A 15,273-nucleotide genomic window follows, 5' to 3' on the forward strand; every position below is an offset into this window, starting at 1 on the left:
TATCACTTCTAATACTTTCAAGTGGGCAATTTATACTATAAAATACTTAGGTGTCTACTGAGAAAAATTAGAAAAGTGAGCAAAAATAAACACTTCAACTTTATTCATACTTCAGCTAAAAATGTCTGTGTTTACCATTCCTGTTTGCCTACTGTCTCGGCTAGGTGTCCAAGAGCAGTTCCAGATGAAAACAAGTTTTTGCAGGTGTTTGCAAATGCTTGCACAGATATTTGCAAACTCCTGTGCCGGCATTTTAGGTGGGGTCCCAGCCCACATTAGAACCAGACCCTTTTATGGGTTTGGAACCTTAAAATGTTTGCTAAATTCTGCCTTGCCAAAGAAAGAAGTGGCAACAATGTGTAGCCCATCCCCCTTCATTTATGGTAAAAAAAATAGTGCAAAATAGTGCAAAATAGTGCTGCAATAGTTTTTTTTTTTTAAAGCTGCATTTAAATCTTTAATCATTTAATTTCAGTTGTACTCACTTTACTAAGTGGTTCAAACATGGATGAAACATTGCATTTTTAAGGGTAAAGAGGCCTTATAGTTGCATAAACATTACTGAACTTGGTGTTTCACACATTTTTAGCATTTCAAGTATGTCTGGTTTATTGATAAATACAGAGTGAGTAGGTAACAAATGGTAGCATTACAGGCAAAAATGGTATTATAAACAAAAATATGTACAAGCATGTTACACATTTATATATATCAAAAATATTTTTTAAACATTGACATCTAATATGTGGAATTCTATAAAAATGAGGTCTGCGGTCTGTTTATATAGGTTTTCAACTTTTACCCAAACATTTTGCCCACAGAATTATATAAAAAAGTGTGTGAATCAACTTATGCTTCATACTTTGTGTGAGTTTGTGTATAAAGGTACTAAAAAAGGTATAAAATGAATGAATATTAAACTTTAAAATAAATAAAGTACTTTAAATTTAGTGTTACATAATTGAATAGATCAAATCATTAAAATTTGCTTTTTAGTGAATAATCAATAATTTCACAGATGCTTAATCAAAACAATATTTAAAACAAAAAACATACCTTTTTATCACTAAGTCCAGTCACCTGATCTACTAATTCTTCTTGGATCATAAATGCAGCTAAATTGGCAGTGTAACTTGCCAAAAATATCACAGCAAAAAAAGCCCAAATTGATACAATGATTTTACTAGTTGTGCCTTTTGGATTTTGTACAGGTACAGAATTATTGAAGACCAAACCCCAAAGTAACCAGACAGCTTTTCCAATAGTAAATGAAGGTCCATGTGGTGCTGAAAAAAAACAAATGTAATATCAGCATTGCAAAATTATATACAATGGTCTCTTCTTTGAGCTATAGGTCAGTTTTATTTAGTAAATACAACTAGACACATTAAATATTTTAAAACTCCTAAAGCACAATCTCTTTGCCACCTCACCTCCACTTTACATGTTGGGCCTGATTTACTAAAGCAATGGATTTCTTCTAAATCATTTGCTATTTGCTAGCAAATGTTTTGAATCCTGGACCAGATCCATTCCAGGTTTGCTGGATCACCCAACTTCACTGATGAAAGTGTATTCTCTCCAGCCTTGGAGAGCTTTATTTAATCAGGTCCAATGAGTCTACTAGATGTTGCTTGCCTAAGTTCTCTGCTAGAAATAAGAATAGCAATTTTGGTTAAATTGATTTTGACAATATCTTATGGTCATGAAATTACTTTTTCATCTTTGCCGCTAATTTGTAAAAGTTTGGCTGTCTAGATAAAAAGAAGTCTATCTTTAACAAAACCTTCCCATATTGCTTTGCTGTGAAACATTCCAAGCCACCTGAAACAAAGAATAATTAAATGCCTTGGAACTCGAGAAGGGTAAAAATGAGGTTGGAGTAGCAAAATACAGCATTGAAAGCAAACCTATGCAACAAATTGAAGATTTAACGTTTAAATTTAAAGATTAAAATTGTAATAATGGTACATCTAAATTGCAATAATGAAATTGAAAGGCCTTGGCCCTGCAACAGTATATGCCAGACACCAGTCCCCAATCTAACCCTGCACTCTTCACCATTAGCTGCAAGCTCCCGACTCGAGAGACTGGTTGCCTTTGGAAGCACATGGTTGCCCCCAGGACATGGGATGGTGTCTGGGGAAAGGCTGGCAGAGAACCAGGAGTCCATTGATAATGAAGTACCAAGATTCCAGCAAAGTCCAGAACACAGAGCCAGGTCATTTAGCTGTAATTAGTCCACCAGATAAGGTATGCAAGCAAAACAAAAGCAGAGGCAAAAGGACAGCCCAGGTAGCATACACTTGCAGGGTCAGAAACAGTAAATCATATTACGTGCCTGCTTTACAGTGAGGATATTTACAGCTACCTATATAAGATTTACTAAATGTGTCACGCTTGGAGAGACAGGGCCACTAGGGGGTGCTACAGCTTGCACAGAAATGGTGTGAGCCCTGAGAAGGTCTAAGCAGTTAAGCTGGTTACTGCAAAGTTGGGGTTCTTGGGCACACCAGGGTGGGCAGGGTGATACAGGGTACTAAACCAATAATCCGAAGAATTGTCAAGTAAGGCTGTGGTCAAGGCAGACAGCAAACAAGAAAGATCAGGTCACAAGCCAGCGGTCAAATACTAGGGATCCAGGAAATAGACACCAGTGACACAGGGGTCACTGCAGACACAGGGAACACAGGAGGCACTGGAAGCAACTGAAGGCACAAGTGACACAGGAATAACCACAGACAGAGAGGAACAATGGAACACCGCAAGGGAATAGGCTGGGAAACATCAGACTGGGCAACAAGGGGTTAACACAGGAGCTGAAGAGGGGAAACACTGAATTAACCAACAGGTGTACAGGAACTGCTCAGCAGAGCTAGGGGGCTCGGCACTAGTGGAGACACGTGTGTGTGCTGTGTCTGAGCTAGCTAAATAGCAAGGGATGATTAAGAGGTTATTTCCTGATTGGCCGGTGGGATGGGCAAAACTGATAAAACGTGGAAGAGCAGGCGCGCCCAGAGTCAGTACTGCCCACATGCGCAGGAGAGAGGTGCCTGCACTTTAGCGAGTTAGAGGTAAGTGTGACAAAAGGTATAAAAGCTTTTTACTTAGGAAAGTGAAATAATAAAGTATATAACTATATTATTATAATTAGTTTGTGAATGTGCTAAAAATATATTTTGCATGCAGGGTAAAGTAAAATCACAACAAAAAAATGTTTTTACTTTCACATGATTGGATTGAGTCAACAAAGCTACAAGTCATTTATTAGGTTCCACCCTTGAAGTGATAAAAGTGATCACTCATTTTAACAGGTGAGCAGTTTAATCTCCTTCAGTAATTCAACACCAAAGTATGTGATCGAGCTTTACCAACGTAACAGATTAGAGATAAATTGAATTATTAACTCAGATCATTGATTGCATTTGAGTAAGTTGCAACCAAATTCATGAAGGGTGGCTTTACTGGAGAAGTTAATATTTAACTGAAAAAATAGTCAACAAGGAAGCAGACAGTTTGGCGCCTGCCATAAGTCACTCAAAAATGACAATAATCAATGATTAAATGGCAGCTGAAAGGAAAGTGAAATGCTGAATTGCAATTGGATTTCAGTGTCTGATTTATGGCCCCCATCAAAGCATACTTGAACGAATAAGGTGCTTTGCCAACTGTGGAGAAATAATAGATAAAATCATTGCTTTTTTCAAAAAGAACATAGTGTGATACTATTGCTCAGCCAATCTGACTGCCCTACAGGTATAGTAGGGCCCAGACAATCTGGGCAATGGACCATGACAGCTGTCAATCTATGGTGGCTAAATTGACTATGCTGCAATATATCTGTCATTGACATGTATAAGTCAAATTGAATTGCTGAAATACCAAGTTCCGATCTGAGGTTGTCATAGAAATATCTTACCACCACTTGTCAATATACAAAGATATCTTGAGGAGGGCTTGGAATAAAAATAAAGTATCTTTGTAGATTATGTTTTGTTTATATTGACTAGTCCCACTACCTCTTTCCCTAACCTGCTCTATTTTCTAGGACTCTTTCATAAATTCTCTGGATAGTTTGTTTGGCTGTAAAAATCTTTAACTATGATCTAAAATGCATTCTCTTTTCTAGGGGAAATTAAGTTGTCCTCCAATTATCCTATATAGTGTAATGGTAATAGCTAGAGGTTGGAACTCGAGTCGCGAGTCTTGGACTCAAGTTCGACTTAGGTCGCCTAATGAACCACTTGCAACACCACTTAGGGGTTTTGCCCAGTGACTAGCAATTAGACTTGTGACTTGCTTACTCTGTTGACAGGTCAAGCGGAGGGGGAGAAAGGCAGTGAGGCTTCTTTAACACCGCCTTCCTCCCTGCCCCTTCAGCTTTCAGAGGAGAAAAACGTGGACTAAGTACGAAACGACTTGATAAATGAAGTGACTTGACTTGGAAGAATTCTTGGTGACTTGAGACTTGACTTGGGACTTGGTGTCAATGAGTTGGGACTCGACTTGGACTTGTAGGGTGACAACTTAGTCCAGCCTCTGGTATAAACCCAAAACTGGTAATCTGCCTGAGTCCCTTTGCCAAAGTTCTCTCTGAAATGGAAATGTTAATGGGAAGTATTTTCAAGTATGTTCAAGACTAATTTTCATGTGAAATGAAATGCCTCACAGTCTTTCAATTTGACACCTTATGTATATTTGTGTGCTTTATATTGTTCCTGGAGTCCCTCCTTCCCTTCTTATCTTGTATATGCTCCCATTCATTACCTTTTTTTATATTATATGCGTTTGTCCTGTAATGTGCTTTAGACATGCTTGTACCTAAAAGCTATAAGTGTTTTTACAAGACTGTATGATATCCCAGACTGTCTCAGTAACAACAAACACTAGCAGAGCATATACACTTTCTCTTAAAATTAGCTTGATTTACAGCTGCAATGCCTCAGACTGATTCACTTCAGTTTAAGAAAAAAGCAGTAACACATGTTTTTTGACAAAATGATAACATACCCACTTTGACAGGTAAAAATAAATCAACCAGTAATTTGCTGTGGCTGTCCCTGTTTTCATTGTCACCAATTTTTCTTTTACACCTGATTGCTCACATAAAATGATGCTAAGGTTCTGAAATGATGGGTTTGAGTAATGGGACAAGAGTCATGCATGGAAAGGTGAGTTAATAATCCCAAGGGGGCGAGAGATTATGGCTGGGGCAGATTAAGATAGAGGTTATGCCCAGGAGGTAAACCAGCCATGCAGATAATACAAGAGCATTAGAGTCAGTTTGTGGTTGAGAGATCAGGCAAAGTTCGGTCCAGGCAGTAAAAAGGAATGACAATATTGATGTTGGCAAAAGAAATTCAGGACTAAACATATTCCTTAGCAATTACCAAACACTGTGCTATGATGGACAATGCAGCCATTTTCAAGTGTGGTTTTTTTGTTGGCACGGGTCAGTCAGAGAGCTGAAGTTATAGGTTCAGGCAAGGGAAAGGCAACTAAGTGGAAGGATCATTTTAATAGTGGCCAACTTTGCTGCCAGGGTATGACAGAGAGTCAACGCAAAGTAACCATGGCCCCTTCTTATCTTGTATATGCTCCCATTCATTACCTTTTTTTATATTATATGCGTTTGTCCTGTAATGTGCTTTAGACATGCTTGTACCTAAAAGCTATAAGTGTTTTTACAAGACTGTATGATATCCCAGACTGTCTCAGTAACAACAAACACTAGCAGAGCATATACACTTTCTCTTAAAATTAGCTTGATTTACAGCTGCAATGCCTCAGACTGATTCACTTCAGTTTAAGAAAAAAGCAGTAACACATGTTTTTTGACAAAATGATAACATACCCACTTTGACAGGTAAAAATAAATCAACCAGTAATTTGCTGTGGCTGTCCCTGTTTTCATTGTCACCAATTTTTCTTTTACACCTGATTGCTCACATAAAATGATGCTAAGGTTCTGAAATGATGGGTTTGAGTAATGGGACAAGAGTCATGCATGGAAAGGTGAGTTAATAATCCCAAGGGGGTGAGAGATTATGGCTGGGACAGATTACGATAGAGGTTATGCCCAGGAGGTAAACCAGCCATGCAGATAATACAAGAGCATTAGAGTCAGTTTGTGGTTGAGAGATCAGGCAAAGTTCGGTCCAGGAAGTAAAAAGGAATGACAATATTGATGTTGGCAAAAGAAATTCAGGACTAAACATATTCCTTAGCAATTACCAAACACTGTGCTATGATGGACAATGCAGCCATTTTCAAGTGTGTTTTTTTTGTTGGCACGGGTCAGTCAGAGTTGAAGATATATAGGTTCAGGCAAGGGAAAGGCAACTAAGTGGAAGGATCATTTTAATAATGGCCAACTTTGCTGCCAGGGTATGACAGAGAGTCAACGCAAAGTAACCATGGCCAGGAGAGATACAGTAGTGCATGTAGAAGGATCTGTCTTCCTGGCCTGCCAGACCAGAGCATTTAACAGTTTCCATATGGAGCCATGAGTATGCTACTGTCAGTGGCCACTCATACCATCACTTTAAAATATAAAAGAATAAAAAGCAAAACTTTGCATGTTTACTGGACAAAAGAAAGACAAAAAGGTCTGCATGTACCTTCTCAGCTTGGCAGAAGCACATACCTGCCCTATGCATATGGTCACCAGGTAAGGCTGATACTAGAAGTATGTTTTGTATTCTCTCCCAGAACTTCTGGATATTGGGTATTTCTGGGTCTCTAAAAGAGTATATAGCTCAGTGTTTTAAAGGAATATCAGACAGTTTTTAAAATTGTGTATAGATAGGTTTAGGGAAAAACACGGGTTGGACTAGTGCTGCACACTCTATCCCAGTTTGTTGAACAGAAGTAATTTTCCAAGCCCTTGGTACAATTAACTGGACAAATTCAAGTTTGAAATAGGCCCTAAGTGTATCCTATTGCCATTATTTTACCAGGTAAATAATGCACATGCACCTTGGCACCTACAAGGTGTTTAACAAAATATGATTTATTTGACCAGGTCAGCTTCAATTACTTTGTGGTGCAGTTCTAATACTTATGTGCCCATAGTAGACATTTTCAATGGTGAAGAGGGTCAGCATGGGCACAAAGACTGGTCTGTTCCTATACAACCATATTCGGCAAGCAGTGATGCACTGTGTGTATGGAGACCTTTTTCATGAGCATCATTAGGTTTTCCAGGCATTCTGCCACAGTAGCTCTTCGGTGATATTGGACTAGATGAGTTAGTCCCCCCCATGACCCTGTTTTGGTAGATAGGATGTTAGAGGAGGAGCCTTGTGCCCAGTAGGGTTTTACTGTAAGGCAAACAAAATTTTGTTGCATACCGGAGAAAAAGATATTGTTTTGGTTCAGCCCTTACTTCTTTTTATTGGTTAGCTGGGAATAGGGTTACAGGGTAGCCAGACCCCTACAGTAATTCCATTACAAAACTTATTTGAGTGGAGCAGGCTTTCAGTAATGTCCTGTTCTAAAGCACCTGGTTGCCTAGTTGGTACAATTATTCCTCAAACTATTGTGTGAGGTCACACTAGCAGATCAATTGTGGACCTAAACATAAAAGTTCTTCAGAATCTTCAGGCGCCAGGTCTAAGGATGAGCGAGCGAGAATGTTAAGTTCGATCTCGCAGCAAATCGGGCATTTCTCGCTTACCGAAATTCTTCAGAATCTTCAGGCGCCAGGTCTAAGGATGAGCGAGCGAGAATGTTAAGTTCGATCTCGCAGCAAATCGGGCATTTCTCGCTTACCGAAAATGTAAGCGAGAACGGCCTTCTGATTTGCCGAGAGTTAGAGCTCTCGCTGAACAGGAGGATTTCCAGAGCTGCATCATGCAGCCCTGGAAATCCTCTGTGATCCCCAGGCACTAGAGATTAATTAACCTCTAGTTCCCCGGGGATCGCACACTTTCCTAAATGAATGCAGCCACAGCTGCAATCATTGAGAAGATGTCCAGCACAGGAGAACCTCCTGACATTGTAATAAAAGTATCTCTTACAAATGATACATTTGTATCTGTAACAAATATATCATCTGTAATAGATACTTATATTACAATGTCAGGAGGTTCTCCTTTGCCGGTCATGTTCTCAATAATTGCAGCTGTGGCTGCATTCATTGAGATGAGTGTGCGATCCCCGGGGCACTAGAGGTTAATTAACCCCTTGTGCCCCAGGGATCACAAACAGGAGGATTCCCAGGGCTGAATGCAGCTCTGGGAATCCTCCTGTTTTAATTTCCTCTTCTGATGGTTTCGCAAAATCGGTTCGCCTTTCCCTAGCCAGGACCCACATATCCACAAAAAGCTATCTTTTCTTTATAACTGATACAAATTCTGAAGCCCCTCTCCATATGTAGCTGAGAAACCTAGATGACACAGACTATATATATATATATATATATATATATATATACATATATATATATATGTCTGTTTATAGTATCCTAAAAAATCCGACTGTTTGCCTATATTACATGGCTGTCAGGTGGTGGACAACATCTTTTTTTTTTTTTTTGAACTGATGTTCACAAGCGTTTCAGATTGTTGAGAAAATTAATTTGCAAGCTATCTGCCACTCAATAACAGCTAAAGAGTATAATACAACAATTTCAATACCAAGTTAATATGAGACAGTTGACATCTTACCTTTCCCCTGTGCCAAGTTTCTGTTATATCCTACTGGGCTAAAGTACTCAAATATAAAAACAGCCACCGCGGACACCATGAGAAGCATCACAAACATCATGACCCAAACTGAAGCACTAAATGGTTCTGCAGCAAAGATAGAAACGGAGAAGATAAACAACGTATTAAAGCGATAGCTAAAAAATAAAGATTTAATCGAAATTATTCTTTACTAGGATATACAGCGAAGACCTAGAGCTAAGACATGCATGCCTTCTTTATGCCACACAATAGCAGCTTCAGAATTATCTGAAGTGAATAAACATAACAGACACTGACTTTAAATAAAGTAGCACTGTATTATATGTATCACCTTGTGTATTGTAAGTGTATTTATGTCATTCCTAATCAAACCAGATTATATCACATTAAATTACTTCCATTCGTTATATTTGTATTATAAAACTTTCTGGGAAAAAAGTCAACTACATTCATATGTCTAAATAATTCAGAACCTCTTATGTTAACAAGCAAGACAATTCAAGACTTTCAAGGCAGCAAAAAGAATTACTTCATACATATATGTTCTAATTTTCATTTTAATTAAAACTCATACAATAAAACAATCAAATTTATTCTATTCATGTTTAAAATCAGCAAAAAAACACTTTCACCATTAGGGTGTATATTTATGGACAAATGGGGGCTAGTTGGTATATTTTTCTCTAGGCGTTCCTCTTAATGCTTCCTCAATAGATTTATTCTTATTTGCTCTCCGATCCTAAATGTCACAAGACACAACCAAAGTGCTCATTTTTGTCTGATGCTTATTGATGCTCCTAGAGGATAAGTTGTATGTGTAAGCTGCTGATGATTAAACATCATGTGAGCAGTAATGATTATACTTTCCATAAGTACCACAGGTTATTGGAAGCTAGATTTAATTATGGAGATAATTGCTTTGATATAAAAGGTGGACTGCTTTTGATCCCACATTCCCTTGCTCTGCGGCCAGAAAAAAAGAGCACTTTGGGTGCATCTTGGGACATGTAGGAGGGGAGAGCAAATAAGAATAAATCTCCTGAGGAAGCGGAGTGGTTTTCCGTGAAGTGCGTAGAGAAAAACATACCAACTAGAGCCTCCATTTGTCCGGAAATTTACACCCTAAAGATAAAAGTGCTTTTTGCTGATTTTAAACATAGATAGAACAAATATGATTGTTTTATTGTATGAATTTTAATTGAAATATTTAAAAATTAGAACCTATATGTATGATGTCATTCTTTTTGTTGCCTTGAAAGTACTGCATTATCTTGCTTTTTTTCCATTGAATAATTCAGGGATGTGACAGTTATTACCATTTTTTTTCTGTGCACCCTCCTATGTTACGTTTATGTTAATTTTGTAGGATATGCACACCTAAGTGTTGAATACAGATTTGCCCCCTAAGTGCATTGCATTAAAAAGTTGCTCACATTGCATTAAAAAGTTGCAACATATGATGCATTGCGGAGAAATGTGAGTGAGCCTCAAATGTAATAAAATTCTATCAACATTTGTAATTTAAATACTTTTTTTAATAATGTCTAGCAGAGGTATACATATAAAACCCAAGAGAAAGTTTTACAGGAGTTTAAGGAGGTGGGGGGTAGGTTGTGTTTGTGAAATTACATGCAGTGTGGACTTTATTGGACAAGTCTGTTTGCTAACAGGTGTACAATCATACAAATTATTCCAAGTGTGTAAGGTACAAAAGCACAGAGTAAATATATAACATGGATATAAAGAGAACATACAGAAAGCAACCAATGCACGATGTACTGGGTTCTTTAAGGGAGAATGTGATTCGCTGACCCCAACATGTTTCACGTGAATGCTTCATCAGGGGATAAAGGGAATGTAGACAGCTGACATCTCATACGTTAATTCTAATGAAGGTTGGGTGTACTTAGACAAGACAGTGTTAGTGATCCCTTTCCTGTAGAGCAGCCATTAGAGATGGGGGTACCAGAGAATTTTAGCTGGGAGTGTGGGTCACACATGGAGCTCAGACGGGAGTCACAAGAAGAGCCTACATTTCCATAGTTCTTCCATCCTACAATTCCCTAAAACATGTTTACATTTTAATTAACAATGTCTATAATGACTGGTACATATTTATGTCATGGTACCATTTATCTGTTAAATGGGGCAGATTTATTAAAGCTCCCCAGACCTGGAGAGGATACACTTTCATCAGTAAAGCTAGGTGATCCAGCAAACCTGGAATAGACTTCCTAAAAGTCATTTGCTATTTGTTAGCAAATGTTTTCAATCCTCGACCAGATCATTCCAGGTTTGCTGGATCACCCGGCTTTACTGATGAAATTGTATCCTCTCCAGCCCTGGCGAGCTTTAATAAATCAGACCCAATGAGTGGATCTAAGCACTGTGTCTTTGTCTGAGATGTCAGTCAGTGTCAGGGCTTAAATATCTACCTCCACCCCACATTACAGTTTGCTGAAATATGGATTTATGATAAAAGGTGTTTGCTGTTGCACCACACACCAGAACAAATTAATCAACTTGTGAACAAATAAATCCCAGATTGTTGTTAACCTGGCCAAACACTTTGTCAAATGTGATACTGTCATCCATGTGTTTAGTAACTAGTTTGGAGCAGGGTTTCTAATGTAAATATTGCCTAATTGGGTGATGGATGTTATGGCCTAATTGCCTTCTAAATGATGATATTGTTACTGTTACTGCTACCTTGTGAGCACAAGGGATAAAACCTACAAATCACATAATTGTGGTACACATCAGTTACTTAGGTGAGATTTCAAATTTATTCACCTCTGCTGACTACACAGCCTAACACATGAATCCACAACAGAAATGATCCACATATGCAGATAAAGTACAGTGATTAAAATATTCAATTAAAATCAAAAAGCAGTAAATCTGTCATTTGTCAACTAATCTCTGGAGTAGAATCTTATATGTCCATGTGTTTTTAATGGCAGTGACTAATTTTCCATCAGAGAATGTTTGTTGAATATCAGATTTTCTGCTTTATTTATAGATCCCTTAAAGTAAATTCATTAAACTGACATAAATTACCATGTTTGCTTAAAGGCAGCTCAATCATATTGCTCTACAGCACAGCAACAAATCGTACTTTTGATATTTCAGGCCACACAGGGCACCACAATTTATGTTTGTGTACTACAATGCAAGTGCACTGGTAAGGTTCCTTAAGTTGACATTTATAATAAATTATACAACATTCCCCCAACAAAGATTTGTTGTTTATAAAAATATAAACTAATTTTTTGCACAGTTCAACAAAAAAGTTTTTTTTTTCACTTGTCAAAGATTTTTCAATATATTTAGTGTATTTCAGGTCTGCTGAATCCAGAAAATACATCAGTTTCATTGAATTGGCTCTAATCCTTGTGATACAGGATTCAGAATAGATGATTTTACCAACAAGAAATGTTAACACAGCATTATATTATCAATCTTTATTTATACCTATGTTTTGCATTTTATATATTAAATGTAGCATTATTTCCATGAAACTTTTTTTTTGCCTTCTTTTAATTCATACATTTTTATTCATACAGTTCTTCAAGAAGAAGTTGTTTAATTGCCCCTAACGTGTTGTGCTATATTTGTGTCGAATATTCTCAGCAAAAGCAGAGAAAAAACATTACAGAATTGTGAAACAAGCTTATCTTGCATATTTTGGAATTAAACTGGGGTACAAAGATAAGTATTGGGCTCCCCATATAGTAAGCAAACCTGTGAAGAGTGTCTACGTCAGTGGAAAAATGGAAAACTGAAAAGTATGAAATTTGGTGTACCTTTGGTATGACGAGAGCCCCGAAATCATGATAATGATTGGTATTTTTGTGCTGTGAATGTAAAAGGTTTCAAACGTTACAATAAAAACAAGTGGCAGTACTCTGATTTGGAATCAGCAAGACGACCTGTGCTGCATGGTGCTGATGTTCAGTGTTCAGTACACTCCCCGATATTCCTGTATCTGACATGGAGGATATACAGGGAGTGTCATCCAGGAGTTAGCAGTGGAAGTGAATATGAAGGAAGTGTTTCATCAAACCAGCAGTTCTCCCAAGAAAAGCTCAGTGATTTAATACGCGACCTAAGTCTGTCACAAGCATCTGAACTTTTAGCATCCAAGCTAAAAGAAAAGAACTGTCTGAGACCGGAAGTTAAAATAACGGTTTATAGGACAAGAGAGGTGACACTTGTACAATGTTTCAGTGAAGATGGAGACTTTGTGTACTGTTGTAACATCCCTGGACTACTAGCCCATATGGGAGTACCAGAATACCGAGCAGAAGACTGGCGGCTTTTCAATACCATGTGAAGTTTGAAATGTGTTTTACTGCATAATGGCAACTGCTATACATCAATTCCAATTGGTCACTCAACAAAACTTAAAGAAGAATTTGAAAATATCAAAATGGTCTTACAAAAAATTTGCTATCATGAACACCAATGGTTTATTTGTGTTGATTTAAAAATGGTGAACTTCCTCCTAGCAAAGTGGACACACAAAGTACCCATGTTTCATCTGCTTGTGGGATAGTAGAGCAAAGCAGGATCACTGGAAAAAAGTGACATGGCCTCCAAGAGAAAACATGAAAAAAGGTGCAGCAAACATCATTAATGAGCCAATGGTTGACAAACACAAAATCATTCTCCCTCCACTACACATAAAGTTGGGATTAATGAAACAATTTGTTAGAGCTCTGAACAAGGACAGTGATTGCTTCAAATACATTTGTAGATTCTTCCCTGGATAGAGTACTGAAAAATTAAAAGCCGGAATCTTTAATGGACCCCAGATTCGGAAACTGGTTAATGATTCCAATTTCACAAGTTACATGACTGATACTGAAGCGTCTGCCTGGCACAGCTATGTCATGATTGTCAAGAAGTTCTTGGGTAACCATAAAGCACAAAATTATGAAGAACTGGTACAAAACTTGCTGTTAAACTTTAGAAAAATTGGTGATTTCAGTGAGAAACAAGGGGAGAGGTTCAATCAAGATATAAAGGTGATGGAAGAAAGGTATCAGGGCAGATAGGATAGACACATGATAGCAGACTACTGCTGGAGCCTTCAATGTGATTGTCCTGATCATCAGCATAAAAGGAAATCATACAAATGGAGTTTTTCAATGACTTTTTTGTGATAAGTTCTGTAAATATAATGAATATAAAATATATTGACATTTAGTATTTCAAAAATTTAATTCTGTATACGTAGGCATATCTAGTTTATTTTTGGTTAATTTTTATGTTTCATTAGTTTTCTATGAGGTTATTATTGAGGTAATTATTTCAAAAACTAGAGCCAATCCAGCAAAACCAATACCATATTTTGAATCTGTGCATCAAACATAACCTAAAATGACTTTATTCTGTTTGGCAAGAAAATGTTAGTTGACTAGTGTATTTATTAAAATTAAAAAATGAAACTAAATTTGTTACCAATAGTCATCATATGTCCTAAATCATGATACACCTAAACATCGGCTTTGTAATCCTAGAACATCATTATTCTTTCCATTTCTCTCTCTTTAGTCAAACCACATGTCCATTGTCAAAAGGTACTTACTGACTGGTTTTTCATTTTATTAGAGTGTTAAATGTAGGCATCTGAGTTCATGTAGATGAGTATAGAGGGATTTAGGTGGTGCATATGCTGTCTTTTGGAATTGTGGAATAATTAGTAGCTGGATAGCATCCAAAATGCTAAAAATCTTTGTTTTTTTAAGGGTATTTAAAGACTCGAGTGGGATCAGAACAAGAAACCTAAATATATTGAGTCTGAGAGTTTTCTGATACATAAATACCATGCAGTTTGGTACTTCTCACCTAGAAAAGCAGATGGAGAAACGGTGCCATTGCTACGTGATACCATAACACTAATTCCAGTTTCGACAAATGGAACTGAAAAATCAACAACCTCTGAACGCTCTTCATTGATTGTGAGTGAACCCACTGCCATAACTGCTCGTTTGTAAACCACCTGGTCCATAAATGACAATGCAAAAAAGAAAAAAGGCAAAGGTGTCAGTTATTGTCCCTAACATGCAAAAATAGAAGATTTATATTAACAAGTTTTTACTAAAGAGTTCTTTTACCTAACAGAACTTACTTCACCAATCATTCCATTCCAAACGTTATTGATTTTTTTCCCATGCTTCCCATTAGTTACAAGGTAAAGGTCATATGTGAATTTCACAGTATTAGATAGTTTCTTCAAGATATCAATGCAGAATCCCTTACAACATTTTTTCACATATGTCCCTTCGGTCGTTGAATTGCTGAAACAAGGAGAATATGTTCATACAATGAAAGGAATAATTTAGGGCATTTATGTAAGATAATGGTATATTATAAAATGTAGAACTGTAAAGACCCAAATTACTATTTTGGGGGGTTATAGCCTAGGAATCCTGACTTATAGCTATATGCATTCTGTACATGAACTCAAAATCACTTAAAAGTAGCAAAAGAGTTTATACTTTCATGTCAGTGATGCTAAACAGAGAGTGCCCAGCCCAGCTTTTTACCTGTTGACTTCTGGTGTGTTAAAAAGTTA

The 15,273-nt window shown here is 37.3% G+C and overlaps 1 protein-coding gene across 1 annotated transcript in view; it reads right to left on the reverse strand.

Annotated features, from left to right (window-relative positions):
- GRIN2A (glutamate ionotropic receptor NMDA type subunit 2A) overlaps positions 1-15,273 on the reverse strand; it is a 374,628-nt gene that overhangs the window by 59,279 nt on the left and 300,076 nt on the right. The window contains exons 7-10 of the mRNA XM_072418914.1: positions 14,827-14,995; positions 14,544-14,697; positions 8,670-8,795; positions 1,057-1,286 (exon numbers count right to left, since the gene is read on the reverse strand). Coding sequence (XP_072275015.1) covers positions 1,057-1,286; positions 8,670-8,795; positions 14,544-14,697; positions 14,827-14,995 — 679 coding nt within the window. The remainder of the gene's footprint in view (positions 1-1,056; positions 1,287-8,669; positions 8,796-14,543; positions 14,698-14,826; positions 14,996-15,273) is intronic.

The sequence above is a fragment of the Pyxicephalus adspersus genome, chromosome 7, assembly GCF_032062135.1.
Source record: "Pyxicephalus adspersus chromosome 7, UCB_Pads_2.0, whole genome shotgun sequence".
Taxonomy (NCBI): domain Eukaryota; kingdom Metazoa; phylum Chordata; class Amphibia; order Anura; family Pyxicephalidae; genus Pyxicephalus; species Pyxicephalus adspersus.